The 10,429-nt window shown below is 33.0% G+C and overlaps 3 protein-coding genes across 6 annotated transcripts in view; 2 read left to right on the top strand and 1 right to left on the bottom strand.

Moving 5' to 3' along the window:
* LOC111399083 (SEC12-like protein 2) overlaps positions 1 to 2,188 on the top strand; it is a 13,093-nt gene extending 10,905 nt beyond the window's left edge. Inside the window, exons 2-8 of the mRNA XM_023026316.1 lie at positions 18 to 109; positions 259 to 355; positions 556 to 631; positions 720 to 840; positions 1,229 to 1,345; positions 1,447 to 1,514; positions 1,843 to 2,188. Of these exons, the coding sequence (XP_022882084.1) occupies positions 51 to 109; positions 259 to 355; positions 556 to 631; positions 720 to 840; positions 1,229 to 1,345; positions 1,447 to 1,514; positions 1,843 to 1,934 (630 nt within the window). The 5' untranslated portion in view covers positions 18 to 50 and the 3' untranslated portion in view covers positions 1,935 to 2,188. The remainder of the gene's footprint in view (positions 1 to 17; positions 110 to 258; positions 356 to 555; positions 632 to 719; positions 841 to 1,228; positions 1,346 to 1,446; positions 1,515 to 1,842) is intronic.
* LOC111399082 (SEC12-like protein 2) overlaps positions 1 to 10,422 on the top strand; it is a 14,526-nt gene extending 4,104 nt beyond the window's left edge. The window contains exons 3-8 of the mRNA XM_023026315.1: positions 7,621 to 7,771; positions 9,079 to 9,170; positions 9,320 to 9,416; positions 9,614 to 9,689; positions 9,778 to 9,898; positions 10,287 to 10,422. Of these exons, the coding sequence (XP_022882083.1) occupies positions 7,621 to 7,771; positions 9,079 to 9,170; positions 9,320 to 9,416; positions 9,614 to 9,689; positions 9,778 to 9,898; positions 10,287 to 10,410 (661 nt within the window). The 3' untranslated portion in view covers positions 10,411 to 10,422. The remainder of the gene's footprint in view (positions 1 to 7,620; positions 7,772 to 9,078; positions 9,171 to 9,319; positions 9,417 to 9,613; positions 9,690 to 9,777; positions 9,899 to 10,286) is intronic.
* LOC111399081 overlaps positions 3,263 to 10,429 on the bottom strand; it is a 24,600-nt gene continuing 17,433 nt past the window's right edge. For all 4 annotated transcript variants that reach the window (XM_023026312.1, XM_023026311.1, XM_023026310.1 and 1 more), the window contains 2 exons: positions 3,717 to 3,833; positions 3,263 to 3,590 (listed from right to left, as the gene is read on the bottom strand). In XM_023026312.1, the coding sequence (XP_022882080.1) occupies positions 3,525 to 3,590; positions 3,717 to 3,833 (183 nt within the window). In that variant the 3' untranslated portion in view covers positions 3,263 to 3,524. The remainder of the gene's footprint in view (positions 3,591 to 3,716; positions 3,834 to 10,429) is intronic.

The raw sequence follows: 10,429 nt of genomic DNA on the forward strand, positions 1-10,429 counted from the left end.
AATTTGGTGCAGTACAGGATGGCAAGTTGAGGGTTTTTAAGTGGCCTGAGATGGAGATTACTCTTGATGAGGCTAATGCTCATGCTTCTGTAAAGGATTTAGATTTCAGGTTCAAATTTGCTTAGTAGTTAGCCTCAAACTTTTGCATTGCAATGTTAGGAAATGTTTTTTAAATAAATATTTCAAAGAAATTCGTATTTCATAACTTGAAGTGTTTTGATTGTAAGCTTTTTTTTCTTTTTTTTTTTTTCCTTGCAGCCCTGATGGGAATTTTCTTGCCTCTGTGGGAAGTGGCCCTGGAAGAATTTGGAAAGTCGCAACAGAAACATCTATAGCTTCTCTACCAAAGGAAAATGTAAGATTATTTTCATTCTGAGACTTGTTAAAAATGTTTTTTCTTTTTTTTTTTTTCCTGGGGATATCCTGCATGTAAATAGCTTTTGGTAATATAACATACTTTCAAAAATGTTTTAGATGTGTTCCTTTTTTTATTTATTTTTGGTTCTTATGTCATGACATTCATTTTTCTGACTGGATTTTTTTCACCTACTCCAGGATGAGATTTTTGGCTTTTGTAGGTTCTCGCGATCTGGTGACTCCAATCCAGTTCTGTATGTTACTGCAATGCGAAGTGAGTATCTTCCAGCAATTAATTCATCCTACCGCATGGGAAGTGTTTTTTACTTTTGTCAATAACTCCCCCTGTTTTACCTGTTCAGGTAAAGGTGGTAGTATTGTTAAATGGGAAACTACTTCATGGAAGAGGATAAGTTCAACTCACATTGTCAGGGACCCAATTTCTGCATTTAATGTGTCATCTGATGGAAAGCTCCTTGTAGTGTAAGAAATTTTTATTTTATTATTTTTTCATGTCTTGCTTTTGTTTCTGTGGTGGAGCCTCGAAGGTACCATAATGGGTATTAAAACTGTTTTTAGCTCTGCAAAAAGTGTTCCCTTTTTGACTGCTTGAGGGGTGAAGTGTGCAATCTAATGGAGTTTTGATCAACATAGTTTTTTATTAAGATAGTTATCTGGTGAAAGCATACTGAGGTTTTAGGAAGCACTATACTTACCCTTTTCTTTTTTTTCTTTTTTTTTTAAAATAAAAACAAAAGATGTATGGAATATCTATTAATCTCAACTTCGACCTTGTAAAATTGGAAAAAATATGTAAAATTCTTTCAGATATTTTCATTGGCTTCATCATTTCTAACTAGTAAACATGCAGAGGAACAATACAAGGAGACATTTGGATCATAAATTCTGCAAGTATGCGGGTGCAAAGTGTAGTCAGAAAAGCACATCTTGGCCTTGTAACAGCGTTAGCATTCTCACAAGATTCAAGGTTGTAAAGTCTTATACTTTAGCACGAAACCTTTCAATCACTTTAGTATGCTCGTCCCTTTTGTAAACTTGAACTAATTCTGAAGTATGCCATGTCAACAGGGCTTTGGTATCGGCATCCCTAGATTCAAGTGCCCGGGTAACACCAATCGAGGATAAGAAGAAAGACGGTATGATCCCTTCTTGATCTCTGATATTAGCAAAATAAATTTGATGAAAAAGTGATAAATATCGGGAATATTATCCTACACCAAGTAATCAAGGACTGGTGCAATGATGAAAATGTTATTTTATTGGGAGATCGATCCCAACAGATCTTTATAGGTTTCCTATTACTAGGTATTGCATATTAATTATATAAATAATCATTAGTTTAATTGACCATTCAGGTGGTTTCAAATTACAAATTCTTCACATTAAATGTTAATTTCTAAATTATGTTTGTCGATCATTTCGTTCACTATTCTCGCTTGCCAATTAATGTATGTGATTTTGCAGGATTGAACTTGTGGTTCATTCTTTTTGTCATCTTAGTTGCGGCAGCTGTATATTATGGTAAAAGCACAAGGGCTGTTTCGTGGGAGCCTTGATTTTTGAATCAAATGGTTTGAGCTACTTGCTCCACGTTTCAATTCTTACGAGCCCGTTTAAGGCTATTAACACTGTTAGCAGATTGGATTATTCAATTACACCCATGGTTCCGTATTCGAAGAGTATATCTCTTTGTGATGTACAGATCCATCCTGGTTGATGGCTCCACATGACTCTAATTTGATCTCCAATAATATTATTTGCTTCACTGTATTTTCCGGTTCTTATTAATAAGATAAAATATGTTACTGTTTGATGTGAATCAGTTCAACTCTTAGTGGGGTGGGCATTTTAACCGAAATCATACTTATTGATCTGAAATTGTTTCAGTTCGGGTTTTAAAAAAATAATTTGGGATCTGGAATAAAAAATCGAAAATCGACCTGGTTCGAATTGGTTTTTGGTTCTTGAATCGGAATTATGTGTACTCGACTCTAAAATTGAATGTTATTTTTTTTATGAATTTTTATTTTTAAAAATTTATTCTACATAAAACAGTGATTCCATCCCCACAAGTACAAGCTTGGCTCGCGTTGTAAGTAACTAAACAATTAAATTCATTTATTTGAATAATTGAATAATATCGATTCAGTTCCTCATCATTTTTCGCACTTCACATGTTGTCCGTCTGACAAACCTTTCTTTGGGTGTTGATGCAAAGCCACAACGGAAATTGGGTGTCATTAGGCTGGGAGGGTGTTTTGATACCCATTTTTATGGAAAAATAATTTTTAGAATAATAGATTGATGTAGAATATGCAGATAAAAAATAAGAATTTTTTTTTATTGATGTGTAATATTATTTTAATGAAAAATGTGGTTATATATATATATATATATATATATATATATAATTGGGTGTCATTAGGCTGGGAGGGTGTTTTGATACCCATTTTTATGGAAAAATAATTTTTAGAATAATAGATTGATGTAGAATATGCAGATAAAAAATAAGAATTTTTTTTATTGATGTGTAATATTATTTTAATGAAAAATGTGGTTATATATATATATATACTAGATATTGAAAAAAATAATTTGTATTTTCTACTCAATTTATTTTTAAAAAAATGTTATGAGTAGAACCGAACCAAACTCAAACCAAAACTAATTCGAACCAAAATAAATGACCTGAAATATAGTTCCATTCATGACCTGAATAGTCTCAATAATTACGTTGACCAAAATAGTTCCATTCATGACCTGAAATATAATGATGATTCCCGGTATTAACATACCCGGATTGACCCATCCGATGCCGAGGACTAATTTTCACAACAGATCTCATACAAGCAGAGCAGAGCCTTGTGGTCGAAATTGCATGAAATAATCACAAAACAACAAATATTTGTTCTCCTGTATAAAACTCAGCTGCCATAGCGGTATCTACAAAGAAAAATGAATTCATAGTGCAAAATGCAGTCAAATTTGGTGCAAACCAGCCAGTTAAAAGGTGATGGCCAGAGTTGGAAGCATACATTGTTTAGTGCCTAGTTTGTTGAAGCAACATTTTTTTGTTGAGGTTAGCGAATTGTTAAATAATCATAAGAATGCTTCGGGTAATGAATTAAGTCACTAAGCATGAAGAGTCATTGTCGCTTCCTTCGATATAGTGAATATCCAACAAAAGCGGACATTAGAAATGTCCATAGCACCTGCAGCAATAAAGTAAACAATTAAGATAAATGATCTCTTTTTCTGAGAAGTGAAAAAAAGGGGATATGCAATTGTTCTCGAAAGATGACGAGGGCAACAAGTTTTAGGGAAAATTTAGAGGTTACAGTATTAATTGTGTGCCATCTTTCGAGCCTTTTGATTCTCGACTGCATGTCTTCAATTATGCCTTCCAAAGGTGAAGCTTCTCTACTTGGTGATGACTCCGAAGATGAACTGCTACCCTATTTGAAAAAAAATGGAATCACATTAGAACATGAGAAAACTACAATTTATATCCATGCTGTTATTGAAGAAAAGTAAAATCTGGTCATCAACAAATGTGAACTTCATGTAAATTTCATTCAAGTATAGAAATCTTTTCTGAAAAATTAAATGTGCTGTCCTCTCATTTCATTCCTTCCAAACTAACCTAGAATTTAGCCCATTATACCTGAAGCACTAATTGCCCAACATCCGAAATCCCTCCTAGGAATACTCAGGAGACTCAAAATAGTTAATAAGATACCACTACTCATTAACATTCTCCTCATGTCTTTAGACATATAGCACCATCTGAATATTCTCTTCCCTCCAAATTATCATGAATCGAAAAGGACTCCATAGCAGCAGTGAAAACAAAGAAAGTGAGCTTTGGAGGGTGTTTACTTCCCCAAATGACAATCTGATTACCATTCATCACAGCAGTATCAAAAACAGAGGCTTCTCTATCGCTAGCTGCTCTAAAGAGATTGAAGGTATCCTTTGAGAGCCATTTTCACACCATTATCTAATCAAAACCTGATTCTTTTACATTAGCTACAGCAAAAGCAGTTTTAACAGTGTGATCTTATGTTCATAAGGCTCTCCATGAACCCCACCTATAAGGATCTCCACATCATGTAGTTTTCCAATCACTCCATACTCAAAGACGACTATTCTCCTCCAATAACATCGCTTTCTTCTTAGCTAACTCCACAACATTTTTCCCAAAATAGGTCAATTGAAACTAGAGATTCAAAGCTCCTAACAAGGGGTAACATTCTTCACCACATCCCAGTCGACTACTAACAAGAACAGAGTTTTGTTCCCAATAAACATCTAGTTGGCTACTGAAATGCTTTTTCTTCACTATTCAGTCCATAGCAACCTGCCTTCCTCTACTGAAAGCCATGAAGCAAGGATACGAACATGGCATGACATGGACATACAATTTAATTTCAAAAGAGCAGGACACAGACACATCAAATAGATTTTATTATTATTATTATTATTATTTTTTTTTTTTCAATTTTTACATTGTAACATTATCTTTATTTCTTAATTAAATATCAATATTTTTTAAATTGGATTTTTTCATTTTACAAGTAAAATTAGCTGATTTAGAGGGTGGCTATTTGTTGAAGGGTAATTATATTTACACAACTTTTGTTTACTACCCTACATTTTAATTGCACTAAAGATCCCAACTTTGCTCAACATTTATGTTCCCAACCATTTTTTCTTGCATTCTCTTCCTCAACCTTCCATTAATTAGTATATCTTATCCTTGATGAGGGTTTATCCAAATATTCACTTAACATGCTTTGAAACGAAAGACAAATATTCAGTCGAACTTCTATAATCATTTATTTTTTCTTATAAAAATATAAGGAGCAAATAAGTCTTTTACACCCTCATTCATAATGGATTTTTTGGACGGAAATTGTTATTGGGATAAGATATGCTAATTATTGAAAATTGATGATAAGAATGCGATTAAAAAAAAAAAAAATTGTAGACAAGTGCGACAATAAGCAAATGTTATGGACCTTCACTACAATTAAAAAGTGATGTAACAAACAAAAATTGTGGTGCAAATATAACCATATATTCCTAACAAAGAATAGTTTTGAGGAGGTCTAGGAAAGTTGAATTAAAATCCCAATATTTGGTTGTAGACATAATTCGGAGGCCTTTTTTGGTGGTTCGATATTTTTGAAGAATGCTTTGCACAACATAGAATGAGCAAAACACAACAACCCCCATTATATAGGATTTATTTGTTTCTGGAGCTAATTTTATTGGAAGAACAAGATTTTTATAATATTTGGTAGGTACAAATAAATATGTTATGTGTATGACATGGTTCTTTGTAATAATGCTTCACATCTTACACCCTGAATAGTTCTACTCGAATGCATATGAATATTGAGGAAACTTTGACTGCAATAATTATCTAAAAACTAATTATTCCTAAAACGAAAGGGCGTGATTTCATTGTTAAGGTGGGAAAGATTGGAACTGGTAGTGATTTGCCCTACAGAATTGCTGTACATCGTGGAGGAGAAGGCCTTATTTGTTCATTGCCTAAGAGCTGCAGGTACGTTCAGTTGCTTTATTTCCATGTGAAATTCGCAATCATCTACTCGAATGCATATGAATATTGAGGAAACTTTGACTGCAATAATTATCTAAAAACTAATTATTCCTAAAACGAAAGGGCGTGATTTCATTGTTAAGGTGGGAAAGATTGGAACTGGTAGTGATTTGCCCTACAGAATTGCTGTACATCGTGGAGGAGAAGGCCTTATTTGTTCATTGCCTAAGAGCTGCAGGTACGTTCAGTTGCTTTATTTCCATGTGAAATTCGCAATCATGTTATGACCAAGATTGTCTTTCCAATGCTGAGAGAAGTTGAATTTACTCAATTGATGTTCAAACGGAAATTTGAAGCAACCCCCCCCCCCNAAATTTACAACACCCCCCCCCCCCCCCTCCTTCTTTTCCGTGTTTTCAGTTTTTTACTTCCCTTCTCTTTGTTGGGTAGGAAAGGGGAATGTATGAGAACTTGATTTATTGGCATAATGGAAAGAATGAAAAAAATGTATCAAGTTATTGTTTTTCTCTTCAAATTCTTATTTTTTATGGATTTTTTTATACTATTTTGTTAATGGAGATGTAGAAATCTTATGGCCTATGCAGTTATATACCAAGAAGATATGTTTCAAATTTTAGGGAAGTGATTGATAATGAATATTATTCATCCTGGATTTAGATGCATATTGGGTCATTTCATTTAAATCTTTAACAATCTTAATTTCTTCAGCTCCTTAGGAGTTAGTTGTCCAATTTTTATTTATTTATTTATTTATTTTTATTTTTTTTGTAATCGCATTAATAACTTCAATTTCTTACATGAGTACAATCTGACTATAACCTTTATGTGAATAATTAATTGAACAAGTATTTGAGACTTGAATAATTGCAATGTGCTTGTTTGATTGATAATGGTGCGAGGCCATGGCCTTGCCACATACTGAGGGTGATTATACTCATTGGATCTTTCTGAAGGCATCATCAACCATGTGGAAGGTTAAGTCTAAGTTATAACTATCAGGATCAATTTAGAAAGTTCCCTGTGCCCAAGAATAAGAATAAAAAGTGAAACAAAGAAAAGTGGGCTTGAATTTTTTATTTTGTTGCACCTTCCTGTATTCTGCGTCGAAATATCATTTTGTTTTCTAGCTTGGTTGTAATATTATCCTGTTGTGTACGATTTACTTATATGTCATTTCATCAAGTTTAGGATTACAATATAATTGTATATAATGCTATATAAAAAGGTTTTAAATATTTTATGCATCGACTACATAGCTTGAGAGCTGAAATAATTAATTCTTTTTGCATTTTGTCTTTTCTTGATAGATTCTGTTTAATGTTTGAAAAAGAGTATCTTTACAATCTTTTTGTGTTTGGCTTGCAAGAATGTTATGGAACCAAAAATGTCTTCTCCTATTTCATGTAAAGTGCATCCTGCAGAAGTTGTAGAATTTGTGAAAACTTGTGGTGTGCAATATCTTAGTTAGCCATACTTCTTTTATCTCTAAGTTTTGAAAATCCCATTAAATGCTCAGTGAAAAAAAGAAAAAGAAAAATTGTTAATATTTTCTGTAAGGCATAGCAAAGTATCTTGAATAAGTTATTCTTTCATATATAGCTATAAACAAAGCTTCAATGACGATCTTATGAATTACATGAGTAATCATGCAGATGGTTTGACTGGGATTCAACTACGAGCAAAGATGAGCATTCTTTGAGCCTGAAATCATCTGAGAAAGTTCTTGAGAAATTGGAAGATGTTGGCCAGCAATTAGCACTGACATTTAACAATGAGGGTACTTTACTTGCTGTTGGGGGTGAGGTAAAGAACTATAGATCTTTTCGCTAATATTTTAAAAGTGCCAATGTTGTAGAACAATGAAGAGTCACATTTGCAACGTGAGAAAGATATTAAAAAGAATATGCCATTTTAGTTTAGTTTTACAGGATGGCATTAGTCACAGGATATTTTTTCATCTTTACTCGAGGCGGACCAAATTTTATGGTACATTTGAGCACTAGCCATTTTTTGACAATAAATAATTTTTGAATGAGAGAAAAATACGAAGTGGAATTATGTTTTGAATTGTTCATCTGTAAACTGTTACCATTATACTTCAAAATCTTGCCTCCAGTACTGGGTTGTTGTTTATCGAAAAATTTGTACAAACAATGATAGCTGTGATATAATTATCATTAGCACAATGATGTCTATGTTCATAGCTAAGATCTAAGAAATGTCTTCAATTGGAAAGTCAAAGATTTGGTCGTTCACGTGAGTATTTGTCATCTCTAGTTGGATTCTGGTTTAGGTAATTGACATTGGTGTTATTTTAATTCCTCAAGATAACAATCTCAAAGCCAGCCCTCTATTTCTTCTCAGGTTATGGTTCAGAGCTTAATGTTCTCTAACTGAGAATTCGAAGTGATTACTTGATATGTGTTGTAAAATATTACTTTTAACACTAGGCTTGGTTGTTATGCAGGATAAGAAAAATGTCCTTTCTGATGAAATGCAAGTTATATATAAGACTTAATAATCAGTATATTAATTTGTTTTGGATGAGTTGATCGAGCCTTCCTGGTTGTCACACACATTATGGTCATCTTATTTTTGTCTTATGAGCTCTTAGCATTCTTCGTGTCAATTTGAAAGAAATAAGTTTGGTGATTGGGGAATGCATTCGAAATATTCCACGTATTAACTTATATTTGCTAAGCTGCTGGACAAAATTAGTTTCCCCCTTTTTGGGCAGGAGTAGGGGGATAAAGATATTCCACGTATTTAATTTATATCTAACTTATTTAAAGGCCCGTTTGATTCTCATTTTTATCAAAAAGCATTTTTCTCTTATCTTCTTTTTAATCACACATTTTTCATTAAAATAATATTACACGAAATAAAAAACTTTTCCTTATTTTTTCATCCACACATTCTCCATCAATCTACTAATTCTAATATTCATTTTTTTTCATAAAAATGGGTCTCAAACACTCTTTAAATACGAATTTCTTTGAAATATTTATTTAAAGAACATTTCCTAACATTGCAGTGCAGGCATGGGTGTCTTCTTTATGAAAGAACATTATTGTTTGCTATTTTAATTATTTAAATTTGGTGCAGTACAGGATGGCAAGTTGAGGGTTTTTAAGTGGCCTGAGATGGAGATTACTCTTGATGAGGCTAATGCTCATGCTTCTGTAAAGGATTTAGATTTCAGGTTCAAATTTGCTTAGTAGTTAGCCTCAAACTTTTGCATTGCAATGTTAGGAAATGTTTTTTAAATAAATATTTCAAAGAAATTCGTATTTCATAACTTGAAGTGTTTTGATTGTAAGCTTTTTTTTCTTTTTTTTTTTTTCCTTGCAGCCCTGATGGGAATTTTCTTGCCTCTGTGGGAAGTGGCCCTGGAAGAATTTGGAAAGTCGCAACAGAAACATCTATAGCTTCTCTACCAAAGGAAAATGTAAGATTATTTTCATTCTGAGACTTGTTAAAAATGTTTTTTCTTTTTTTTTTCCTGGGGATATCCTGCATGTAAATAGCTTTTGGTAATATAACATACTTTCAAAAATGTTTTAGATGTGTTTCTTTTTTTATTTATTTTTGGTTCTTATGTCATGACATTCATTTTTCTGACTGGATTTTTTTCACCTACTCCAGGATGAGATTTTTGGCTTTTGTAGGTTCTCGCGATCTGGTGACTCCAATCCAGTTCTGTATGTTACTGCAATGCGAAGTGAGTATCTTCCAGCAATTAATTCATCCTACCGCATGGGAAGTGTTTTTTACTTTTGTCAATAACTCCCCCTGTTTTACCTGTTCAGGTAAAGGTGGTAGTATTGTTAAATGGGAAACTACTTCATGGAAGAGGATAAGTTCAACTCACATTGTCAGGGACCCAATTTCTGCATTTAATGTGTCATCTGATGGAAAGCTCCTTGTAGTGTAAGAAATTTTTATTTTATTATTTTTTCATGTCTTGCTTTTGTTTCTGTGGTGGAGCCTCGAAGGTACCATAATGGGTATTAAAACTGTTTTTAGCTCTGCAAAAAGTGTCCCCTTTTTGACTGCTTGAGGGGTGAAGTGTGCAATCTAATGGAGTTTTGATCAACATAGTTTTTTATTAAGATAGTTATCTGGTGAAAGCATACTGAGGTTTTAGGAAGCACTATACTTACCCTTTTCTTTTTTTTCTTTTTTTTTTAAAATAAAAACAAAAGATGTATGGAATATCTATTAATCTCAACTTCGACCTTGTAAAATTGGAAAAAATATGTAAAATTCTTTCAGATATTTTCATTGGCTTCATCATTTCTAACTAGTAAACATGCAGAGGAACAATACAAGGAGACATTTGGATCATAAATTCTGCAAGTATGCGGGTGCAAAGTGTAGTCAGAAAAGCACATCTTGGCCTTGTAACAGCGTTAGCATTCTCACAAGATTCAAGGTTGTAAAGTCTTATACTTTAGCACG

This window comes from Olea europaea, chromosome 8 (genome assembly GCF_002742605.1).
Source record: "Olea europaea var. sylvestris chromosome 8, O_europaea_v1, whole genome shotgun sequence".
NCBI lineage: Eukaryota > Viridiplantae > Streptophyta > Magnoliopsida > Lamiales > Oleaceae > Olea > Olea europaea.